This window comes from Coffea arabica, chromosome 3c (genome assembly GCF_036785885.1).
Source record: "Coffea arabica cultivar ET-39 chromosome 3c, Coffea Arabica ET-39 HiFi, whole genome shotgun sequence".
Classification (NCBI taxonomy): domain Eukaryota; kingdom Viridiplantae; phylum Streptophyta; class Magnoliopsida; order Gentianales; family Rubiaceae; genus Coffea; species Coffea arabica.
Window position 1 is genome coordinate 39,075,512 of NC_092314.1, and position 26,968 is coordinate 39,102,479.

The 26,968-nt window shown below is 35.0% G+C and overlaps 1 protein-coding gene across 1 annotated transcript; it reads right to left on the minus strand.

Annotated features, from left to right (window-relative positions):
• Positions 1-21,516: 21,516 nt before the first annotated feature.
• LOC113735920 (disease resistance protein RGA2-like) lies at positions 21,517-25,735 on the minus strand. The gene is made up of 2 exons (XM_027262886.2): positions 22,070-25,735; positions 21,517-21,898 (listed from the first exon to the last, which is right to left on the minus strand). The coding sequence occupies exon 1, from the start codon at positions 25,637-25,639 to the stop codon at positions 22,478-22,480; it is 3,162 nt and encodes a 1,053-aa protein (XP_027118687.1). The 5' UTR covers positions 25,640-25,735; the 3' UTR covers positions 21,517-21,898; positions 22,070-22,477.
• Positions 25,736-26,968: the final 1,233 nt, after the last annotated feature.

The following is a 26,968-nucleotide window of genomic DNA, read 5'->3' on the forward strand; positions in this document are numbered from 1 at the left end:
GTTATATACTCTCTGATCTAGACCAGGAAGAGTATGTAACACTATTTTGTAGCTGTCTAAGTTAGGAATGTAATATAGATTCCTAAAGAATTGAGCATATAGATTATGCTGAAGAATAACGATTTATTTCTTTATCACAATTTCAAACAATCTAGGATAGGCAGCAAGACAATTAGATACTTCATTTTCAATATCATAGAAGTAAAGCTGCATGTTTGTGCTTGAACCATTACTCGGTATCAAATCATTTAAAATATGATACACCTGTCCGTGAATCCTAAATGTATAGACTCCATTGTTTTGCCTACACAGATCCCAATCACATTTAACACCAAAAGATGTGAATCCAAATTGATTGTTGTAAGTCCTAATGAGCTCCCTGAATGCTTTTGCTTCCTCCGAAGATAAAGTTAGTAATTCTCTTAGAATATTAGGAAGTTTGTTCTGTGCCAGTATAATATTATCATAAGAATAGCAAAAGTTTGCTATTTCTGAGAAAAACTTTTTAGTACCATAGTGTTGACAATCTCTCTGCTTTGGCAAAATGTCAGGAGTATTGGCTATTAAATCCAACAACTCTTTTCCTTTCCTAGCTCCCCTTCCGAACAGAAACAAAAAATAATATTTGAAGTAACCAATAATTTAAATGCCTACAAACAATACGAATGTAAACCAGCAATAAAGGTCAAAGCTAACCTGGATGTTTTCTTTAGTTTGTTCAGGAATTCTTTGATTACATGATTGTTGAACAGGTTGAATATCAATTACTAAAAGTCAAATGCAGAAGTTCAGATATTGCTACGATCAGAATCCATGGAAATTGAAGCAAAATTTTGCTGAGAATACAAGATACTACCTAAATGTGTATCTAGAAGGATAGACGTATTGCTACACGAACCAACTGGCTGCATTATATCTGCATCTGTACTGGAATTTGTGGAATTTGTAATAGAGACTGAATGAGAAGATTGTTTATATCCAACAGTGTACTCTCTGGTAATTGTACCTGTCAACAAAGCAAATTGTTAATGATTTTGTGATGAAGAACAGCTCAAAGTAAGTTGTTTTTTTGGTTTTCTGAACTGCAGATTATGTAAGCAACTTTTTTTGATTTTCATCTCAAATAAGCTTGTCGCCTATAGATTTTTTTCTCCACATAAGAAGCCACATATTCAGTAGACAATGAACACAGTTGTTCCGGTCCACAAACAGAACCACTATTCATCATGTCTGTAATAGCATACTGATGATTGCTAAGATAGCTAACATCAGCAGTTTTTACTAAATAACCACATGAATGCGGTTCAATAACTTTACACGTTTGATCCATCAATTGCGGAACCAAAGAATCAAAAGCAGATGATATTCTCTGATGATAAATTAGCTTATCAGTTATAACAGCCTTATATTGGAAGTTCAAGCAATAAAAGCTTATGTAAAGATAAGCAATGAAAGTATATAACAGACAAAATATACTAAAATCATATGTTAGTGAAATAAGTAGCGATTTAAACAATGAGTCTAATATTAAAGAGACAAAAGGAAAGTTGCATAACAAACATAATAGATGACAGGAAAAAGAAACTAAGCTGCATTATAATATTGTAAAAGCTATAAAAGACAACCATTAAACAATTATGCAAAAAGAAACATATTACATGTTAGGAAATTTAGTGCAGATAAAAACTCACCAAGTAATAAGCAAAGAACCAACTGAATGCTTCATTCGTTTTGTTTCCCCAGAATGAACACTAACCATAGCAGAATGAGACGAAAGAAAGACAAGGAGGCCTTGTAAACTTCAGCCTTGTTTGTCAAACATAGTGACATTGTTTACCATAAAAAATTAGACAGAAAAGGTAAGTAAACAACTTCACAGATGATCATTCAAATCTAACGATCAGTAGACGATAAAAGTACAAAACACAAACAATCGAATGGCTGAAATTTTGACAAAAGACAACCTAATTTTAAAGTTAGTAGCCAACAACTATTTGCAGGAAGTTGATAGATGAAGTAAAACAATGATGTACTTTCAACCACCCTCAGCTACTTTGCATCTGACCAAAAGCAACTTAGTAAAACGTTTCACCAAAAAGTTAAATATTTATAAATGAATGAACATATGTAGGTTATTATATTCATTCTGAATTGCAATGATAATAAAAAAAATTTTCAACAAAGCATGAGTTTGCTAAAAACCAAAAAAAACAAGTACACTGGTTTTTAAAAATAATTAAACAACCTTCCATTTACATTCAAATTTATTAAGGTCTTGATTTAATGTTTACATGCACAAACCAGCCAACAAATCAACACTCAAAATAAATATTGTTAAATCTATTACGTGCAAAAAATTTATTAGAATGAAATAGTTCTGGATGAATTTTGTAAATTTGAGCTGAAAAAAATAACTATTCATTTTTTTAATACAACATATTGCTGGTTTACTTGTTGGAGCTGGCTAACTTGTTATCTATGCCTTGCCGGTCTCATGTTGTATGTATTCGGATTACGTTAACAAATAAACTTCCTACAATGAAAGAAGCAAGGTCAACCGAGGAGAAATAAGCTAAACTTCAGCTCTGGAGCTGCCACGTGGCTAGCTAGGAAGAAGCTACAGTTAGAAGTAGCTGGAACTTATATTGTAGTTAGATATATATATTATTTTAATGGTAAAATTACATATATACTTCTAATATTTTATTATTTGTTATGAAAAACTATTATTTTATTTATTTTTAAAAATAAAATAATTAATTTTTTTATTTTTTTAAGCTCGTGCTCGTCGAGTTCGAACTCTAGTTTGAACTTCATAAAACTAAGTTGAAACTCCGCTTGATCAGACTAAAATTCGACTCGATTCGACTCGTTTGCACCCCTAGTTGTCTCGTAGTCATGTCCATGGTGCGGCCAAATTCTAATCGCTGTAGATTCAGATAATGGCGATGAGGCACCATCGCTCCACCTTGATCTCGGACTGAGAATTTCTTTTCAGCAATAGGCTCCATAGTACACGCCGCACAGAAAAAGGCACTGGAGATGCAACTACTTAAACCATTTCGAGGGATAAGAGGCAGGAGGCTCGTATGTAGGTGAAAGGACAGTGTTTTTTCATCCCTAGGAAACAATTACAATGAATCAAATTTATATAAATTTTGTTTGTTAGATACAAAAAAAACTTGTACAAAGTTTCCATGAAAGATTGTTGGCTTATACTTTTATAGTAATTTACAATACTTAGGTTGATTATGAGTAGTTATATTGGAAATATACGATTAAGTGATTAGGGTAAATTTACTTTTTATTGAGGCAAAATTGGAAGTTTAAATGATGACAAAAAGTGTTTACACCAACTACTGTTACTCAATCATTATATATTGCATACAATAGTGTTAAAGGCACAACCCATATATATGCAATTTAGAAATAGATATTAATTTTTTTCAAAATTAAATTTCATATAAATTGTTGATAAAAAATTGCAATTTATCAGTAAGTTTTATTTAATACAATTATAGTTAATTTGGTAGTTACAATATTTAAAAGATTTATGGGAGATTTTATTAGCAAATGCTTAGGGTAAAAATTCAACTACTTTCAAATTTTTTTAAAAATATGTTGGAGATATTAGCAAATAGTTATTAGCAAATGATTAGGGTAAAAATGGTTAGCTTTACAATATATATATTTAAAAAATCACTAGAGGCACCGCATTTGTGTTATGTGGCACCTCTAATGGATTGTAATTGTGAGGTAGTGTATGGCATCTCTCACAGTTATTTTAAAAAATTTTGGCATATCAATTCAATTTTATAAGAGCTGTTGTGTACAATGTGTATGGCACCACTGTTTCAAAAAAATGAAAAAAAATAATTTAGGTTTGGTGTGTCACCGCTGGATTGAGAAACGGATAAAAAAATTTTCTTATTTGAGGGACAAATTTATTTTTCAGTATTAATTTAAGAAATTAGCCATTTGTCTAGGCTAGGATTTTTAGCTTTTTTTTTAATGAATTTTTACCACAACTTGGACAATCTTGTGGGCCACCTTAGGTAAATGCCTTTAGACCATTTTTTGGGCAAATTTCTTAAAATAATAGGAAAAAATATCCATCAAATGAATGATTTTTTTCACCTCTTGTCCATATATGGTAGCGTGCAACAACTAAGAAGAATCAGTTTTTTTAATTTTTTAATACAATAGGGCTGCCAAACTGGTGCTTTGCGGCAATTGTTGTAAATTTTTTTGCAAGTTAGTCCCCCCACTTGGGGACTGCAATGGCAATTAAAATGATTTGTGTTGCCATAGAGCTAGTTTGTGACAACAGATGAACTTTCTTTAAAAAAAAAAATTAATGTATCTATTGTTGCACCAAAGTTGTGCAAAAACTTATTGATTTAACAAGAAAAGAATAATTTTAGAGTTGCCACACATGGGCTGTGCGGCAACTCTAGCAATAAATAAAAACAATAGGGAGTATAAAGTCAAGAAAGCAATCCGCATCCTTGGTTTGTTATTTGTAAGGCTCACAACTGTACACCCTCGTGTAGGAAGCAATATTTTGGAGCACACAAAAGGTGTGGATGATCATAGATGAGTTGTCAGGAAAGTTTTGTGAATGACCATACTTGTGTTTGTGTGGCGCACACAAATGACTATCGGCAGTTGAACTTTGACATCATAGATGAGTACATCATCCACCACATTACTAATGGGCCATTGTTCCCGATCAAGTAAATTCAGGCAAAGGTGAAGGAGTATTTTCACACTGACGTTTCGTTCAAAAAGGCATGGTATGTGCAGCGAAGATCCATCAATACAATGTATAGTGATTGACCTACCTCCATAGTTGAGCTACCTAGCTTCATACAGGAGTTGGTATTTACTGTAGATTGCTTGTACATTAAGGTGCATTTCCACATCAATACAATGTATTGAGGTACATAGGCTGAACCACTAAGCATCCCAGGGTTACCACGCTAGGTTATTGTTGGTGTGCTATCACAATCAGTTGCCATTGCTGGAATAGTATGAGGTAATTAATTGAACTATGTATCATTTGATTTGACCATTTACAGTAGATTGCTTATGGATGCACACTTGTGTTCGACATATGCTATTCAATAAAATATGTTTTTGAATATTCCTTCTATGTAGTTCATATGGGAGCCATACACAAGCAATGTACTGGTCTCGTTACCCTCATACTGCATTGTCGATTCACGCATATGGTGAGTTTAGGTCTTATTGATATATTGGCACATTGTAGAGGTTTATCCCTAATTGGGTACTTTGATAGTTTGGCATAGCTTAGGACCTTCCGGAGCCACTTGAGACACATACTTGGCAATATGATTTAGGTCGAGCGGGATATCTCAGGTGAATTGGGATGGAGTACCACTCCAGTTTGGTCCAGTATCGGAATGTACGGGCATCTTCCGTGGTTGATGGGTCTCATGTGGATTTGTACTTGTCTGGAATGCTATACATGCATTGGTATACACTACATACCATTTATTTCGATCTATGCCAAGGTTTCAAAGAAAAAGGAAATAGGATTTTTATCTAAATATCGTCTGTTAATCAATTTTTTGGAAATTCTATTTCCGATAATTGAATATCATTATAGGTACATTTATTATGCATTTCTCTATTCCATCGCTTTAGATCCTCAGACCATTTTGGAAATTGGAATAACATCATATGTACAATATTTTTGTCTACTATTAATATAGGTAAAGGAATATATTTTCTAAAAATAGATTGACTTATTAACATGTAACCTCTTATTACTTGTGCAAAAGGAATGGTATCCCAGGCTTCTGCTATCTCTATCCACGCTTGTTCCTCTCTTTTGTTCTCCTCTGTTTTATCCTTTTTTTCTTCATCTATATACTCCAAAATTTTAAATTCGACCCCCTTCCCTGCCCAATTTCTAAAAAGAAGTTTAATTAGTACAGATATATCAAAGGAAAAATGAGAGGATTTTTTTATCCTATCCAAAGAAAAGGGAAGAATGCACATTGCTGAAAAAAAATTCCCAAATAACAATTTTATGTCTTTGAGCGCACATAGAACCTTTAATTATTCCTCTTCAAAAATTGACTGTTGCGAATGGCGTATCAAAATCACTTCATTTCTTTGATCCGAAGTATCATTATCCTTATTTGGAATGGTATTCTTCTTGTTTTCAATAAAAATTACTACGTGTTTGGCTTTTCTTGAGCGAGTTTGATGATCAACGGTACGTTTTCTTGATACTCTCCTGATTGCTGTTCTAAATCGGTGACTAATTTGTATGACCATCGAGGGATTTTTTTTTATAATTTTTTTTATTTCAACAAATTATTTTTTGAATTTTTTGATCAATAATATAGGTTCGAATAACATTCACTAGAAATTTGAAAAATTTTCTTTCTTTTTCCAAATCTATTTTTTATTGGTCTTAGTCTGAAAATAAAGAAAGACCTGTCATATTTGAATTCGATTTTTGTTCTATATCAAATTCACAAGCTAAAGGTAAAAGATTCCCTATTTCTGTTAATAATCATTTTTTATCAAACAAATTTGCTTTCTGTTCAAATTCTTGATAATCAATATTAATATTTGGAAGAAGAATACTATGAATTTGAGCAAAAGCAATGCAAGGGGTTCTTCTTTAGTTTTCTTTATATTGTTACCACTTTTAAATTCTTTATGTTATTTATCGCAATCAAATTGCTGATAAAAAGTGTACATATCTATATAATAGAGAAAGGAAAGAGAGAAAAAGCACTTCTAACTTTATACTTTATGTGTAATCCAACAGAGTAAATATCTTTTAAAATAAAATTGGGAGAGATTGCTGAGTGGACTAAAGCGACGGATTGCTAATTCGTTGTATGAGTTATTCATACTGAGGGTTCGAATCTCTCTCTTTCAATTTCCAGTGATGACTTGATTTTTTCAAATTTTGCAAATCTTTTCCTCTTAGTTACACTCCTAAGAAAAAGAAAATATAAAAGAAAAACCCCTTTTATTCTTCACGCCCAGGATTACATCCAAGATCATTAGATTGGAATCCAAAAAAAAGAGAAACAAAACATATCACTACTGTGTAAACGAAGAGTTTGAGAGTAAGCATTACACATCTCCAAGATAATTTTTTGGAAAAAGAAAGAAAATAGATCCTCCATTTTTCTAACACATGTACTATTTGGATACCAAGAAATGAGGTTTTTTTTATGGAAATAGAAAATAATTTTCAGAAATTCATTTGCAATAAGAGTTTTTCACTAACCAAAAATTTTTTCACATCCACAATTAGACATTGCAGGGGCCCTATTTAATAACCTAGAGGGTTAGGGCTTTTTTGTTTTGACTGAAAAGGTTTAAAAACGAGAAAAAGAAAAGGGAGTAAGCCAAACTTTTCTCGATTATCAAAGAATTTCAATATTTGAATCGAGGGTTCATACTCTAAAACTTATTTGATTTATCAATTGTTAGAACTTTTTCGAGTATAAATCATGAATTTTCTTTGATATTATTAAATTAAAGATCTCATCAAAAACTTATACCAGCTTGCCAAACAAAAGCTATTAGAAAAAAGAAGACAGCTATGACTAGCATAAAATCTACAATTGGATTCAAAAAAGCATAGGTCTTGGGCAATTTTTCGAAGAAAAAACTGCTTGAGGAAATGGTAGAATTAAGATAGATCCAAATCAAACTAAAAATATTAAGCATAATAGACATTTTTCTCTTGGAGATAATTGCATTTTGATTGAGTTGTTGATATAAGTAAGGAAAATAACTAAGGAAAAAAGAGAACAATTAAGGTAGACAAAAAATCTTTCTTTTGAATCCACTCAATAAAAAATCCTCCACTTCTCAAAAGAGAATAGAAGAAATCATACTTTTATACAATATCTTAATAGAATTCTATCTAATGATCAATATATTAAGTTGAAGTCAATGAATTCTTGGGAATCCTTCAAGATCCGTTCGTTCTTTTTTCTATGATAGATGGTTATAACTTCATCTAGGTTTGAATCCTACTAAGAACTCCAGTAGAGATCAAAAATTGTTGAAGAAACAACAAGATCTTTCTTTGGTCCCTTCCAGGCGATCAGAAAATAAAGAAATGGTTAATATATTCAAGATAATTATGTATTTACAAAATACCGTTTCAATTCATTCTATTTCATCATATTTGGGATATGATATGGTTCCAAATGATGAACCGGATATGGACAGTTCAAATAAGATTTCACTCTTGAACAAAAATTTATTTATTTTTATTTATTTCATCTATTCCATTCCTGGAATAGGGGAGGATCAAAAATATTTCTTGAATGAGGTATTCAACTCTAGGGATTAATAAAAAAGAAACCTTTATTGGTTCTACCTCTTATTTTTTATAAAGAGAATGAATCTTTTTCTCGAAGGATAAAAAAAAATGCGTCCGGATTTCCTGCGAGAATGATTTGGAAAATTCACAACCAAAAAATAGTGATATTTGCTAGCAACAACATAATAGGGGGCAATCAATCAATATAGATTGATCTGAAATCTGATTCAAATACAATCTAGTACCTATGGGTACGTAAGAAATGTATTGAATCGATTCTTTTTAATGAATCAGTCTGATCGCAACTTCAAATATGGAATTCAAATTCAAAGGAAGAAAATTGGAAAGGATACTCTGAATCATAGAACTATAATGAAATATATGATTAACCAACATTTATTGAATTTGAAAAAGAGTCCTACAAGATCCATTGGTTCTTTTTAATGAATAATACATTAGTTATAGCATGACAGGCTCTACAGGGATGCAGATCGGCATAAATATTTGGTATTGTTCCGAAATTATACCTTTTGATTAGGCTATTTCACTGCACTTAATTGTTTTTCAATCCTTTTCCCGTGGCAATCCCTAATTCACAAAATTGATATCTCCTTTTGCAAGGATAGAATGGGTTCCAGTTGACTACTTTAATCGGGATTTGTCGTAGTAGAGTATGCATGTATCTCTTAAATTCACATGGGATGGGACTTTTTTGAAGCATGCAGTACATTAGGAGGGATTTGTGCATTGGACTTGGCACCGTCGATCGATAGTTTGTAGGTTCATCTATATATCACAATATGCCATACTAGTGACACGAGTCGCACCAAGCCACGCATGGCCATGCGCGTCCGTCCCAAGTCGAGTAGACATGCACTACTGTATATAAGAGGAACAATAGAAAAATTAGGATTGTTAGTAGATCCACACTCCAGATCCCTCAAGTCAGGGGCTAGCCATGGAGGCTTGGCGAAGGCATGGAGATTTCTCCAAGCATTCCTTGAAAATGTGTAGCAAGACCTAGAACTTTCCAGAACACTCAAGATTGTTCAAGAGTTTAGTATATAAGAGTTGTAGAATTAGAATGGTGCGGAACCTTTTAGAGGTTCCCACTTGCAACATAGAGTAAGAGAACTTTCTAGACAAGCAAATAGAGTAAGGAAACATTCTAAACTAGCAAGTTGGTAGAACTTTCTAGAATCACGTAAAGGATTCTTGGCTTACCTATAAATAGGCCAAGTCCTCTCATTTGTAAACCAACTTTGAAACTTTGGAACTTTTGAAAGCCTTAGTAATACAAAGCTCTCCAACATTCTCTTTCTCTTCTCTTTTCATTTATGCTTCCGCATAAATTCTGTGCGTTAGGGGTTAGGCTGAACTAGCAACCATTCACAACTTAAGTCTTGGACAACGCTAGTGCCGCATGGTGCATTTGTTTATCGGACGATAGGCAGCCTGTGACAGTTGGTATCAGAGTTTGTGCTTGATACCGTGGGTTTAAATGGCCACTGCATCGAACGCTAACATGCAATGGGAGGTTGAAAGAGAATATGTCCTGCAAGAACCAGAGAAGGTTACCAGAGGCAAGGCCCGTCGGGCCAAGTCCGCTGCTTAAGAGCCGTTGGTCGCATTTAAGAAGAGGCTAGCTCGGGCGGAGGTAACCATTGCTAATCACCGCGATTGTTGGCGTGAGCTCGATGAACCATGTGCAACCAGCGATGAAAGAGTTGTGTGGGGACATGCAAGTCGCGCTAAATAAGGCCGTAGGTAGACTTCTCGAAAAGGACGAGGCAATTAAGCTCATGGTGGAATCCTTCCAAGAGGAGGTTGCCAAGCTCAAGGTAGAGCTTGATGCGTCTAGAGCACAGTTGGTCAAGTTCGCGAGTGCAATGGTCGGGAAGCTTTCGTACGTTCATGAGGAGCTACAAAGCTTTCACCTAGAGTTGGACGAATTAAGGACCACGGGGGCTGGTTTGTCTGCACCAAGGGTCAAGGTGCCATGACTGGATACTTACAATGGAGTAAGAAATGCATACGACATTGAAAACTTCCTTTATGGCTTGAAACGCTACTTTGATACACTTGGCATCGTGGGGGATTCAGCCAGGTTATGAACAACCCCATTATGCTTAAAGGATTTGGCTTTAGTTTGGTGGAGGAGAAGGTGCGACGACATAAAGAGAGGGTCCAATGCCGTCACTACCTGGAACGCGTTGAAGAGCGAGTTGAAGAAACAATTTCAGCCAGTAGCCGCAGAAGATAAAACTAGGGCCAAGTTTCATCCTTTACAACATAGGGATGAGCATATCCACGAGTACGTAAAGGAGTTCTTTGAACTCTTGTAGGAAATATTGGATATGTCGCCAAAGGATGCCTTTTTAATGTTTATGGATGGTCTACGACCGTAGGCCAAGCTTCAACTTCAAAGCTAGTACGTGAAGGACTTAATTGAAACAACGGCCGTAGCCGAGCAGCTGTACGAGATCTCATGGAGGGATAGCGGAAGGGACATAGGAAAGAGACTTGACCAAGGCTCAAGTGGGAGAGACCGGCACTTGAGCCCCGCAAAATTGCACGAAGGGACCAAGACTCCTTTCGCACCAAATGAAACTAAACGGGCTCAAGGAAAGAAGGGCAAAACCGAGGATTTAAGTGCTACATATACCAAGATCCGTCACATTTTGCAAGAGATTGCCCAAATAGAAAGGTGCTGCACGCTATCATTCAAGAACACCAGCATGAGAAGGATTGGCAGAAGCTCGCAAGTATGAGACTTAGCATGGTCAAAACCAAGGTAGACAACCAGGGGCGACACCGAATGTACGTTGACACAAGGATTAATGGATGCAAAGTGAAGGCTTTGGTTGATACGAGTGCGGACGTCAACTACATGAGTGACAACACCGCACGGTCGTTGGGTCTAACGTGGGAACCATGCAAGGGCCAGTTCAAAAGCGTCAATGGGAAGTGGATTTCATTGAACGGGATAGCAACTAGCGTACCCGTCAAGTTAGGGCAATAGGAGGGGACAACAACCTTCACCATCGCTCTAATAGACGATTATATAGTAGTCTTCGGAATGAAGTTCATAGACTATCTAAGGCCGATCATGGTGCCGCATGAAGACACCATGCCAATTACGCAAGGAGGGGAACCATGCATTGTGAATGTTTCTCGTGAGAACGAGGTAAGCCCACAACAACTCAAGGGCAAAGTTGTGAAGGGTCAAGGAACGTGTGAGGATAAGGTTGGGGTAGGGACTCCAACGCTTGAATCAGGTAGCATGGCCACAGAGTGCGTGAATCAGGTAGCATGGCCACGGAGTGCGAACCGGACGCACAAGGGAGGACACATAGGGTACCGCAGTTTCATTGGTAGCAACATTTGCGAGCGTCTACAACCGTATACAAAAGAGGCAAGAAATTGACCCGCAAGCCCAAGCATTGAAAAAATTGGTGGCCAAGGGCCACCAACTATTGACTTGACAAGAAATGGGTCTTTTCATAAAGAACACGCCTTGTACGTGCCATATTAGGGTAACGTGTGCCAGGACATCATACGGGAGTATCGGGCTGAGGAATCCGGACCTAAGTACGCACTCAATGCAATACAATGTTGCTTCTTCTAGCCAAAGCAAGAAGAGGACATTAACATGCATATGATACGGGTCAAGTTTCGACGATTGCTGGGAGTGACGAAGCCATCAGGGATGATGCCTTGCTCAAGTGGGGGAGGATGACATGGGTCGCACCTGACCACGCGTGACTGTGCGCGTCCGTCCCAGGTCGGGCAAACATGCACTACTGTATGTAAGAGGAACAGTAGAAAAATTAGAACTGTTAGTAGATTCACACTCCAAATCCCTCAAGTCAGGGGCCACCCATGGAGGCTTGGCCAAGGCATGGAGATTTCTCTAATCATTGCTGGAAATGTGTAGCAAGACCTAGAGCTTTCCAAAACACTCTAGGTTGTTCAAGAGCTTTGTACATAAGAGTTGTAGGATTAGAACGATGCGAAGCCTTCTAGAGGTTCCCACTTGTAACATAGAGTAAGGGAATTTTCTAGAAAAGCAAATAGAGTAAGGGAACATTCTAGGTTAGCAAGTTGGTAGAACTTTCTAGAACCATGTAAAGGATTCTTGGCTTGCCTATAAATAGGCCAAATCCCCTCATTTGTAAACCAACTTTGGAACTTTTGAAAGCCTTAGTAATACAAAGCTCTGCAATGTTCTCTTTCTCTTCTCTTGAAAGCCTTTGGAGCTTTGGAATGTAATACAACTTTGGAACTTTTGAAAGCCTTAGTAATACAAAGCTCTGCAATGTTCTCTTTCTCTTTTCTTTTTATTTACGCTTCCACATAAATTCTGCGCAATAGGGCTTAGGCTGAACTAGCAACCATTCAGAGCTTAAGTCCTGGACGATGCTAGTGCTACATGGTGCGTTTGCTTATAGGACGATAGATAGCCGTGACACTAGGAGCCCAAGCAACATGTCCCCAATTAAATACAAGGCATGTTCAACAAAAGAGGCAGATGTTGACCACAAATCCAGATGCCTTGGGATGATGATGCTAACATTCCACCTACTAGTGATGCTCAGTCAATGAGACTTGTTAGAAATTACTCCAATTAATACACTCCTATCCCCCCCTTAGGATGTATCCGCTGGATATTACCTTTGCCAAATCATCTAGAGATGTCATACAATCATCATATGTTCCGGTATATGGGTATAGTGTTTGCGATCCATTTAGCACTCCTACAGAGGTAATCAAGTACAGATATTTGGTGTCCCGACTCCTTTTTCCCTATCGGCAGCTGGTGTACATGTCGAAGACGATATTAATTTTAATTTCCTAACCAATTTGACTGAAAATTTGTTACCTACTCCTTAGCTGCCCAAGGCTCACACAACTAGTCATGTTCATGCCAGTCTTATAGTCCCAAAATCATATTCACAGTATTGCTAAACTCTGGTTGTTATAGATTCGGATCACGATGACAGACTACCACCACTCTAGCTTGATCTCAGACTGAGGAGATCTTTTCAGCAACAAACTCAATAGTACATGCCACATAGGAGAAGGCACTGGAGATGCAGCTATTTAATCACCCTGTGGGATAGAGGCAAGAGGCTTGAACATATGTGAAAGATATTGATGTTTCACTACCACCAGGAGAACAATAACAATGAATCAATTTTATATAAATTTAGTTTATTACAACCAAAAAATCTATATAATAGTACCTTTTGGGTAATTTGGTAGTTATAATAAGCGATTACGAGTAGTACCAATTTACCGTTGCATATGTGAAACGAGATATCAACCTTTAGATGATTTTAGGAGTTTGAATTATTGAATTATATAGCAAGAGTTTATTGAAATAGAATCATTGTTATGGTACTCAAAAGGGATGGTAAATTTTTTAAGCACATGCTTAGTTTTTTAAAAATAATTCCTTGTTTTGTCGCACATTTTAATTGGCAATATAGTTTTTATGGTATTTGGCTAGTGTAACGGTTTTTTTTTTTTTTTGAAAATGTTATTTGCACTCCCATTTTTCTTAATCACACTTTTACTGTCATTCTAATTTAAAAAGTATTTTTTATTCATTGTTAAAGTTGCTGCACAGCCCATGTGCGGCAACTCTGGCATTCTTTTTTTCAATCAATGTGTTGCCGCACAACTTTCATGTGGCAAGTTGGCAATAGACACATCAAATTTTTTTAACATAGTCCATCTGTTGCCGCATACTAGCTGTGCAGTAACACAGATTTTTTTTTTTAAAAAAAGTTGCTATTTTAGTCCCTGCTGTGCAGCAGCACTATTGTATATATATATAAAAAAAATCTTCTTGGTGCTGCACACTTGGTATGTAGCAACCATATATGGAGAAAAGATGGAAAAATCCCTCATTTGAACAATGATTTTTCCTATTATTTTAAAAAATTTGCCTCTTTTTTCGGGGCATTTTTTATATTGAGATCTAGATTTGGGATTAAAATTTAATATCAAAATTATGAGAGACAATTGGTGCAACCTTTCCTATGTGAATTTCTCAATTTGAACATAATGTACTTGTGACTTTCTCTAGTCAAAATATGTCAAAACAATGTTAGGGACAAAAATGTGCATTTTATATTTGTAGGGACTAAAATATTTCATATTGTCCATTAAGAGCTAAAATTAAGCTAATATTTTATTTCTGTCTTCTAAACTAAGCTAATTCCCTCAATTACTAAAAGTGATCCATAAATTGAGCAATTAAAACTCCCTACCATGACAAAGTTATTGCCCTCAAATATGATCAACAAACTCCTAACCAGCATGAGCGATGCATATGAATTGGTCAAGCATGTGTCTTAGCCAAATAGTAACCAAAGCAAACTAAGAAAGACATGCTTGGTTATTAGCCTCGTCAACATATGATGAAATCAACACAAGTGAGAAAGCCAAGTTATCAAAATTGTGCTAGATGTAGCAAAAAAGTTGAAGTTAGATTTTGGGTGCAGCTGCCCATCAAATCAATTGGGTTACGAAATATCCATTGATATTAAAAAATAGTAGGAAAATATTGGTATAGAAGTTTATGTAGACAAAAGACCAAGATTGGTGAAATATTTCCATATGTCCTATGGTTAATGGCATTAGCAAGGAATGTACAGTTCTTTTTCATTAGTTGTTCAAAATGATCATGGCCGACTCAAAATGTTACCAATGGAAAACCATGAATAAAGAAATACAAATTTTAACAATTGATTCATGTTGATAAGATGGACAAAAGTTGACATCTAAGAAAATCAATGTTCTACTCAAGCACTTTTGTCAAAGATTATGGATGCATTAATAGAGTGCTTGGGACACCTATTGGTGTAATACTGGTAGGTTATAGATCGGTCAGCTAAAATTAGCCAATGATGGATCTCATTTGTGATGTACTAATACTTTCCTTTCTTCTTCTTCGACCCCCGCCTCAACCTACCACCATCTCTGGTGCCGATAAGCAACAACCAACACCTCTCTCGACATCGATGCCTAGGACTTCTCCTCAGGAACTGGATATTAATAGCCACTACTAGCATGTGAATTGGTATGACTAAGGCATGGCATGAGGTTATCTGTTATAAGTGAGCCACTGACTAAGGTATTAGCCCACTGAACAAAGAAAAATGGGCTGATTAGCAATTGAGGGCTTTTTGATGACTCTATTCAATGTTGAAAATAAATTCAATCAAAACTTTTTGAATTTAACATGTTTTATAATAGAAATGTCTTACCACTTAATGTATATTAAGCATCGCTTAGTTTGTATACAAACTTTTAAGTAAAAATTTTCACTAAATTTTCTGAATTGACTACATGCACTATAGCTCTCATACATATAATGCACTCTCATACATGCTCTTGCACAAAATACATATTTATTCTTTTTTTTTCTCACATACACACACACATGCAAATATATACTCTCCCACAAATACGCACACTTAAACACCATCTCTAAATTGTTTCATTATTTTCTATCTCTCTCAAATGCACACATACACATTTTTCTTTCTCTCTAAATACACAAATAAAGGCAATTTTTAAAGATAAAACTATAATATTTTTGCAATATTTCGATTCAACACTATAATTCGATTAGTTACCAAATAAACATAACTTAATCACCTCAATAGGCTAGGGAATCAACGTTTTACCTCCTTGTTTTAGTTGGAGCAGAAAAAGACAAAAAAGTACAAGGGAGGCAATATGGACCTTTAATACGCGACCTTAAGGGTGCGTATTCTGTAAACATGTGTGAAATTTGCATAGCTACTTGTTTTATTTTTTTTATATAACTTTTTATAGCTCAATTTGATAGGTCGCAATTTTATCATTTATTTTATTATTAATTTCCTCTATTACCTAACCTGATGTGAATTAATTATTAGATTCTACTTATTTTTAGTATTTTGCATTTATTTCAGAGAGTAGAACGAAAATATGATAACAGGTGCCAATTTGTCAGAAGAGGAGCCCAAGTCACAGAGCTTAGCCCAAGGGCATTGTTGGGAAAGGAAAAAAATCTTTTGCCCTTTCTTTTGGCAACGGCTGAACCGAAGAGGGGTTGTTCCTTTCCCTTGGGGGAGTCGCCGCACAGCCTTGAGAGCATTAGATAGGAAATAGAGCAAACAATGGCAGATAACTTTTTAGCTTAGTCTTTTTGACTTTTCCTTGTGGGCTCAAGTAGCTTACCTCTCGTATGTCAGAGGCAAATAAGAGCAATTGAATGATTCCTTGTAGTTTTTTTTCTTTTGACTTTTCCTTGTGGTCTGTGGTGGATTCCTCCTGCCGCATGATGGCCGCGACTATTGCTTCAGCTTTACATGGGTTTTTTGCATCAAACATGAATTAATTTTCTCACTCTAGTCAAGGGACAACGGAGGATTTGATTCGCCTAAAAATTGTGAGATCAATTTAATTTTATCTTTTTCTTTTATTTATTGGTATTCGCATATTCCCTGGTTACAGAGTTTATGATTGTTCAATTAATTGATTGTTTTGGATCCGGATAATTAGTTAATTTGATAATCGATTGTCAATTAGGGTATTTAAATCCGTAATTATTTAATTGCTCTAAAATAGTGACAACTGGCATGATTAGGTTTGTGTTAGGGGAATACGCGGGCTAACCTAAAATAACACTGGTAGTGTGTTATTTGATTAGAATAGGGCTCCTCTAATATGTAAGGCAATTAGGAAATTAAATCTTACGGGCGTACCTAGGATTATTTCCTAATTAAAGTAGTGATTAACGGGTGTACCTTAATCACCGACATAGTAAGGAGGGGTTGACTGTCATCGCTTGTTTGGTAGTTATAACCTATTTATTGATAAATAATTAGAATTGCCTTTGTTTCGATGATCAATTAGGTGTACCATTGTTGAAGTTATTTCTTGGCTAAAGCCTTAGTTATCATCCATTTGATTTTAGTAACTTGTTATTTAATTTTTAATAGTTTTTTAGATTTTATTTGCATTTATTTGATTGTCACTTTCTACACGAAAATTCCCCCTGGTTACTGTGGATTCGAAAAGAAACAATTACTCGCAATCCCTGTGGATTCGACTCTGCTTACTACTATCTATAGAAATTAACTTTAGTTTGAGCAGGTTTTATTATTGCACAGGCTGACAACCTGTCACAATTCCGGCAAGAATTTCGGCTGCAGCTGTAAAGAAGAGCATGGAGAGTTGTAGAAGAATGTTTTGGGAATCTCAAGAAACATTTTACATCAACTTTAACAACTCATTTGGAGCTCGAATTTATCTATAAATAGGAGGTTTGAAAACATATTTTCATACCTTTGGAAGGCTAGAAACACTACCAAAAATGTAGTCTTCACTAGTTTTTTTTAATTCATTAGTATAGTATAGCTAATGTAATTTATCCATCTTGTACTTGTAATTACATTTGGATGAAGAATTGAGAAGCAAAGATGGAGAGTTGGAGCTCATGTGACAATGGTGATCTCTCTCCTATCACTTTTTCTTTTGCATTTGATTTCTTGTTTATTTGAAATACAAGTTTGGATTTTATCATGTGTTACTAAAATTTATTTGGAGCTCATGTGACAAGGGTGATCTCTTTCCTATCACTTTTTCTTTTGCATCTGATTTCTTGTTTATTTGAAATACAAGTTTGGATTTTATCATGTGTTACTAAAATTTATACCTAGAGTTAAGGATGACCTTTCTATATTTTGTTAGTAATATTTAATTGGTTATTTGATGATATTATTTTGAGTAAGTTATTTAGCGCTTTTACTTGTCTAATCATAATTAATTGGCCATTAATTGTGATAATCTTAAGATGTTAAGTTTACAATGAGAATTGGGATTTGACACTAATTCAAGGAAGTGCTAAACCTTGAAAGTACACTCATGAGAGTAGATGTGTATCTTTGTAGTTTTGGTATCTTGTTTCATGTAATTTCATAAAAAAAAATAAATTCGTAATTAATTTCATAATCACGAGAGTAGGTATGGATTAGATACAAGTATATTTGATTCACTACGACAGTAGCTTTCACATACATTAGAAAATTATACCATAACTGACTAAGATAATAACATTCAATTAACTAGTAATTTCATTTGTAAAAATAGTAAGGAATTCCATAACCCTAAGAGTTTTGTATTGTTATTTTTATTACTTTTATTTCATGTTTGTAGTATAAATTTAATCTCTTGCATTTGTGGTAGTCTAACTAATAAAAGAGTTTGAAAATTATCGGTAATTAACAATCTTCCCTATGGGATTGATATCTAATATCCCTATACTCGATAAATGATCTGCATACTTGCAGAAAATAGGATATTTAGGTTTTATTAAAGCTTGATGCATGATAGAACGTCGTCACAGCTCATAAAAATGAAGTGAGCGAGATGAGATGAGAGAAAAATCAAAGTTTTGTAGAGATGGAGAGCCGAAAGTAGGAGGGGACAATGGGCCAAGCATGATGGATTTCGAATTACCAGGTTCTTGGAAGTGTTCGAAATCCCCAATTTTAGGGGGTTGAAATCCACTCTAGACTCCTCAGGATTTGAAACCCAACCCCATTAAAATTTACCCAAACAATGGAATGGATTTGGATAAGGATTTGAAATCCCACCCATCCGAAAGCAACATCAGGGAACTTTTTTGGGAGTCCTTGAAATTACAATTTCATCCTCCGTATGTTTGATTTAATTTGGTTAAAGCAATGATTTTGCGAGATATGACAATTCTGGAGTCAATTTTGTGGACTTCGTATGCAAATATTCTCAACAGATGGATGTTGTAGTTTAGATCCCAAAATATCTTGGTTTGAAATTAAGAATGAAAGTGAAAATTGGAGTATAGATAAAAGATGCAAAGTAGAAAGTGGAATATAGTTAAAGGGTGCAAATTAAAATCAATGCTTTTACAGTTACTAGTAACAACTCATGTGTTTTACACGTGAATGTATTTTCCCAATATATAAAATCTTTAATATACTAAATTTCTAAGTAAAACTTGATTATTGGCATAATATAATCTAAGAAATTATATAATAAACAAAATCTAGCAATTTGTAATTCTACAAAACGTTTATCGTATACAAAGTGATCAAAAGTTTATTGTGCATTCTACAATTAGAAAAACTCTGATGATGGAAAATTATCACATTTAAGCTAAATTGTTGGTATAATATTAACTAAAAAACGATATAATAAACAAAATTGAGTAATTGCTAGTAGTACAAAAAGTTTATTCTATACATAATGATTAAAGTTTATTGTGCATTTTACAATTACAAAACTTTGAAAATGGAATATTATCATATCTAAATTAAGTTGTTGCATATTTTACTTGGATTGTGACAGTACGAAGATGAAATTTTCTATAATATGTCAAACCAATGCATACAACAAAATCTGAGCAAAATATATGCTAAAATGCTCTCATTTAGATACAATAAATTTTTATCAAGCTGTTGCATATTTTACTTGGATTGTGACAGTAATAAGATGAAATTTTCTATAATATGTCAAACCAATGCATACAACAAAATCTGAGCAAAATATATGCTAAAATGCTCTCATTTAGATAGAATAAATTTTTATCAATTTTAGTAGTTGTAAACCTTTTTTGTTATATTTTTATAATAATCGATAAACTTTTTCTGGAGTTTTCTAAATCAATATGACATAATATAGTGAATTTAATCATCAATTTAACCCTTTGTCTTCTTAATAACTGTTTACAATCTTTTGTTTTCTTATTAATTATGATTTTCTTCTAAACCAATATGTACACAAAAGATATTTAGCTTTAATTATCACGCAGAACAATATGATAATTGGAGATAATTTTGACACATACAATAATTGGAGATGAGGAAATGATATGTGAATATAGTTGTAAATGGGCAGTTTTTAATTTTAATTACAAATATTTTTGAGATGTAATTTATTAAAGCTTTTTATTTTTCTTATTAGTTTCATGATTGAGATGGAATAACGCTAATTAAAAGACATAATGGTAATTTAAGGGCAATAAAAATTAATATCAAAATATGATTACACTCTTATACTCCATATTACCAAGACTCTATACTTTTTATATAGGAATGATAATAACATTGATGAATGACAAACGAGGCACGTATGGGACCCAAGAGTCCTCCCAATCCAGGGCACCGTCGTCCAAAATTTCCCCCGCACTTGCCCCACATCCCTCGCCACCTTTTCCCCTGCCGTACCCTCTTAATCCCATGGGTGGCCACAACCTTTCTTTTTTCCTTTTTTTTTTTGTACTTTACTTTATATATGTATATGACACTAATAATAACTTTACTAATCATTATTTGAAATTTTTAATCATAATTTATAATAAAATGAAGTTTAAAAATTATTTTGATCTTTTGAATTCGTTTATCCATATATCACTGCACATAGAATACAAAGTAATTACCATTTATTTTTTTATAAATTACATGTCATACATAAAACAAAGATTAAGTTAACTAACATAACAAAATTGTTTTACCACAATAAATTGGCAAGAAAGATTATATCATTTTACCACAACTAAAAAACATACTTCTAATTTCATACTACATATAAATAACCATATTGTATGATATATTTCATATTTTATATATAGCATGAAATTATAAGGGTGTGAGAAAAATTCTGTCACCCTTGTCCCAAAGACACGTATATTCTATTGCTATCCCTAATTACAATCACTAAAGTTAAGTAACAAAGTCCATAATATTCACATGAAAAATGCAGAAAAATGTCAAATTAAATTTTTGTTACAACCAAAGACGAAATAAAGAAATTGTCAAGAAATTTATCATCTTGCAATGATATCAATTTCATCAAGATATACCGGAGTAGAATACCTGGACAAATGGCATGCTTCATTTTGTTTTATATAGTAAGAAATTTAAAGAAAACCATCGTGAGAAATTGAACCTGATTTGTTCGAACACCTGATGTTTAACCTGCATGCGTGTAATTTTGAATTTAATTTCGATATCTTTCAAATCATTTACAGTTTATTTTAGCGAATAGTATTTGATTGTTCCCGTACTAGTTTATTAAACCAACTAATCTTGCTGTTGAGTTCGATTCATTCATTAAACAACAACTTCGAAACTCAAATAATCTTGAATGAACTGTGTAATCGGCTCATTAGAATTCCATACACAAAGTTGCCTTCGAACCAAAAAGTGGCTCAATTTGCAGTTCCAATCTATTTCTACAGGATGTGTAACTTTTACAACAACGTTGAAGTACAAGTAACTCTATCAGCCTGATGAACGGGTGGATGGCCGTCAGGAGCCTGGCACCTCCAAGTGCTTGTTCCAATCGTCGGCCTTGCCTGCCACTGCCACCTTGTACATGTGTCCCTTGCTAGACTTGTTGCACATCCGAATTTCATTGCAGAGCAAAGAAATCCTCGATCCGTGATGACTACTGAGTTGGTCGCCAACCATGCCGTGGGATTCCTGCAGCATACAGATTCACTTGCTGGCCTGTTCTTGGGCTCTACAATACAAATTGAATTTAAAGCAAAATATCACTTAGAGATGGGCAGAAATCAGGTTTGGTAATTTCTATAAATAGCCACTAATCTATAAGAACCTAAAAAAAGCATTGAAAAGGCGAAAGATTTACCTCTAAAATAAGAAGCATTTAACCATATATAAATTCATTTACCTCAGAGTCACACTGAAGCGTCTTGTTTCTCTCACAAAATCTGGACCACCCTGTTAAATAACTTGAAATTCCATCTCAAAACCAAGTGACAGTGAATATAGTGGTCCAAGATCTTAGATCTTATTAATGCTGCTGGAATTTCCTTGGCTAATCAAGATGGGATGTTGTCACCGAAGACCCCCTCTCAGGTATTGACAAGAGCCCGAATTGACTTGAACCTGAGGCATGCATGGACAGAGCTCTAGAAACTTAAAGCCACCGGCCTTTGGACTTGCAGTACCGGTGAATGGAGCTCTAGAATCCTCAAAGTTGAACAGAAAGGACTAAGTCTCAGGTGGAATTATAAATGGGTTGATAAATAAAACTCAAAGCCCTATAATTCCTTGGTTAAATGGGACATTTTGTCTCTCAACAGACAACAGACGCTGATGTTCGCAAAAACTTTTCTAAATTTGGACATTCTTGGATGACAAATTTTGGAAGACTAGGAAGCTGAAGCATTCCCAATGGCAAAGATTTTAACAAAGGGCAAGCCTCAATTTTCATTTCTATCAAGGAAGAAAGATTTGACATAGTATCAGGAAAATAAGCCAGATCTTGACAGTCTGCAATACTCAGCTTCTGGAGTGTTGTAAGATATCCAACTCCTGGAGGCAGAGACTCAAGTCGGTCACAGTAAAGGACATGCAAATGCTTTAGAGAAGTAAAACCACGGATGCCCTCATTCAACCGAGAGATCAAATCACCACAATCATATATGGTCAATGTTGTGACAGAACTAAAACCAGCTTCTGCCTGTTGAAACTCAGGTTCGCGGAAAAGTCGAAATTTGTAAACGAGAAGAGACGAGAGGGATGTCAGATTAGAAATCGACCCCAATAGCTGCTCATTGCTGTTCCATAGAGCCAAACTCTTAAGATATGGAAGTGAAGGCAGGTTGATCAACTTGCTGCATCCCATAACTGTAAGAGTTTCAAGGCAAGCAAAACTTTGGTTGTACCAATTGCTTGATGATTCTTGGACCGAGCTGAAGCGAAAGAGTTTATCTTTGCCACGACATTTCCATTCGGATAAATTAGGCATATCAAAAAGTTCTAGTTGCTTTAGAGAAGGGAAACTGCTAGAATCACCGTGACCATAAAATTCATCCCCGATGCTATGAACTTCTGTCATGCCTTTGATGCTTAGGTCATTAAGGTATGGGAGATCTCCAAGTGGTGGAAGCTCTCTGCAACTACAATTTGCCAATGAAAGTTTCACCAAGTTAGGCAGGTCTTGGTTCCTCAACCATGTTGGAAATGTGTGCCCCTTGAATCCTATTATTTCCAAAACTTTCAGTTGAGGAGGTGGCTTGAGATTCTCCAATATATGGTCCAAAATTTTTGTAGTGACAGAATCGGTGTCTTCACCCCATGATAGTGTCAAAGAGCTAAGACCTACCTTTTCATGCAGTTTTGCTTTAGAAGCATCTGCTGCACTTTTAACATATTCAAGATTCTTGATCTCTAATCTTTCCCTTAGTTCCAAGCTCTGTAAATCACTCAAGTCAGCAGAGCCGTTCTTGTCACTTACTAGAAATATCGGTAACCTTTGCAGGAACTTCAACTTCCCTATCCCAAATGGGAGAGAAGTCAACAAAGGACAGGATTGGAAATCAAGATTCCTAAGGTTGGTTAACTCACAAATAGCTCTTGGTACTTCATGAAGATCATAGCACTCTACCAATTCCAGAGTCTGCAAGTTCCTTAGTTGACTGATTGTCTCTGGTAACGTTTTGATGTGTGTGTGTGAAAGATTCAGGTACCTAAGATGCTTTAAATTACCAATGGCTGCTGACAATTTTCGAATGCCACTCTGACTTAAATCTAACACTCTTAAGCAGGCAAGGTTTAGAAGCAGTTTAGGAATAGAGTCAAACTTACAAGATAGTAAAAGCAGTGTTCTTAAGTTGGTGGCTTCATTCAGTGATTCAGGGACAGTTGATGTTTTAGATTTTCCCACTAAAGAGGAATACCGAAGTTCTTTGGGCACATCCTGCGAATCTTCAGCCTCTACAATTGAGCAACCGACACTGGCAACGGATTGGGCAAGATCATGCATTAGGTCATGCATTCCGCATTCTTGGATTTCCCCAAATTCATCTTTGGTTATCTCCATGAAAAACGATCGCTCTAATAACTCCACGAAGTACTCGTTTGCAGCATCCTCTGGCCTTCTGCTTATCTTTCCTGATCTGACAAACCCTTCAGCAATCCACAGTTGGATCAGCTTCTCTCTATTGATCCTTTGATTTTTTGGGAATATGGAACAATAAGCGAAACACTGCTTCAAATGTGACGGTAGATGATTATAGCTCAGCTTTAAAATAGGGAAAAAATGATTCTCAATTTCAGGTAAATTCCCCATGTTCTCTTCCATGAAAGAGAGCCACTCATTCGCTTTCCTTTTGGATCGCATTAGGCCCGCCAAGCTCTTGATTGCAAGAGGTAATCCTCCACACCTTTGAACAATTCTTCTTCCAATGTCCTCCAATTCCTGATTCTCTGGATCTGGAATGGATTTAAATGCAACCCTCGTGAAAAGACTCCAGGAATCTTTTTCATCCAGAGGTCCTAGGTAGTGAGGTGGAATCGAGCCACTGAGTCTTGCAACCATCATGTTTCTTGTGGTGATGATAACTGCTGAACCAAGACCTGCTCCAAGAAATCCTCGTGAGATCATGGACCATTTCCAGCTATCGTCATTCCAAACATCATCCAAGACAAGCAGGAATCTTTTTCCCAATATGCTACGACAAAGGGTTTCTTGTAGAACCTCCAAGTTGGAAAGATTTTTGGCCTCGTGATTTATCTGTTCAATTATGGCCTGGGCAATTTTTATGAAGTCGAAATCCTCGCCAACTGAGACCCACATTTGCAAGTCAAAGTATTCAGATACTCCTTCATCATTATATATTAGCTGTGCAAGAGTTGTCTTACCGACTCCCCCCATGCCAACAATAGGAATTACTGTGAGTTGATTCTCGTCACTTGACTTGAACAGGACAGACAAGATATATTCTTTGTCGGATTCCCTCCCGACGACCTCAGAATCAATCATAAAAGAACTCGAGAGGCGCTGTACACCATGAACATGAGAAGAATAATTTTCTTCCGCTGCTCCTTTCAGAGTGCATGCATTAGTGAACCTCCCGAACTCGGCACTCCTCTTCAGAAGTGAATCCAGATTTTTTTCTATCTTTTCCAGCTTGCTGCCTAGCTTGAAGCCATATATGAGATCCTTGAAGAAGAAGAAAAGCGAGAAAATACCAGGCGGCTTGTGCCTCATCATCCTGAGATTGTATTCATCGAAAATGTCATCAGCTTCATAGGCAGTGTTCTTGATTTCTGTGATCCATAACTTGAGTGTTTCATTATCCTCAGAATGCATCTCTGCTTCCTGGACCAGTGTGTGAACTCGAGGCAAAGTGAGGCGCAGATTCCTGAAAATTTCTTTGTTGGTAACGGGAGCCAGAGTATATAGCCGGTCAGACAGACGCTGGAGAAGAGGAGACGCAACATTGTCTGCCATTGAGGACCTCTTCCAATTCTAAATCGCCCTTCTTTATTTTGCTTTCTGTTTCTCTCTTTCTTTGGGTTTCTTAATTTGTGCACAATGGAAACTTTGTCCATGCTTGTAACCTCTTTGAAGCTGTATTAGTCAGCAATCAGCATGCCGTAAATTACTAGATACTTCACAATCACAATGCGTTGAAAAGACAAATTCATTAAATTATGGGCCAATTACACTTTACCCCCTGTGGTATAACTAATTTTTACATAATCCTCTTATAGTTTTAAAAGCTATATATAACCCTCTCATAGTTTGGATTAAAGTGTCAAAGTGACGGAAATAATCATCTGTAACGGAATCTATGAATATATCGAAATTACCCTTGTTTAAAAATTAAAATGGTTGAAGTGACCAAAATATATAAACATAATATGCATGATATTCTAATCCTGTATGATTTTATATTTTACCATATAACCCCCTTATGGTTTAGTATTTTACCGTATAAACTCCTTATGGTTTTCAATATATATACATAACCGTCTTGTAGTTAATAAATAATTTTCAACTTTACATAAGGGTATTTCTGACATTTTAGTTGACTCCGTTGTGGACTGCAAATTTCATCACATTGACAGTTTAATTCAAACCATGAGAGGGTTATGTATAACTTTTAAAACCATAGGGAGAATATATAAATAAACACTAAACCACAGGAGGGGTAAAGTATAATTTGCCCTAAAATTATTATGTAGGGTTAACTTTCCTTTGCATCCTTAACTTGTTATGAACTTCCACTTTCGTTATATTTCAAGGTGTTACAATTTATTTGCAATCGATATTTTGTCCACTTTTTGTGCCACTATCTATTTCACTTTTTACTATATTACTATTTTTCCTTTGTAAATATCATATTTTTGTTCTTTTTATTTTCTTAAAATCCAATTACTATAAATTGATTAAAAATTAAATATAACAGTCTCAAAAAAGCAATATATAATAGAAAATTAAAAATACAACAGAAAATTCATAAAAATTTCATTTTTTTATGCATTTTGATGTTTTGAGTCTGTTAAATTTTGTATATTACTCAGTTAGTAGTTATTAGATGTTAAGGAAATAAAAAAAAAAACTAAAATATGATGTCTATGAAGGAAAAATAGTGATATAATAGAAAGTAAAATAGATAGTCGCACAGAAAGTAAGATAGAAGATTGGTTGCTCAATTTAGTCCATAGAATATAAACATGTCCCATGTGAATAGAATTATTCCCCATTAATTCTTAAAATATAAAATTTATCTCATTTTAATTCCTAAAATATAAAATGTGTCCCACTTAGTTATCA

Excerpts from the sequence above, each read along its gene's own strand:
- LOC113735920 (XM_027262886.2), bottom strand. The coding sequence starts at position 25,639 with ATGGCAGACAATGTTGCGTCTCCTCTTCTCCAGCGTCTGTCTGACCGG.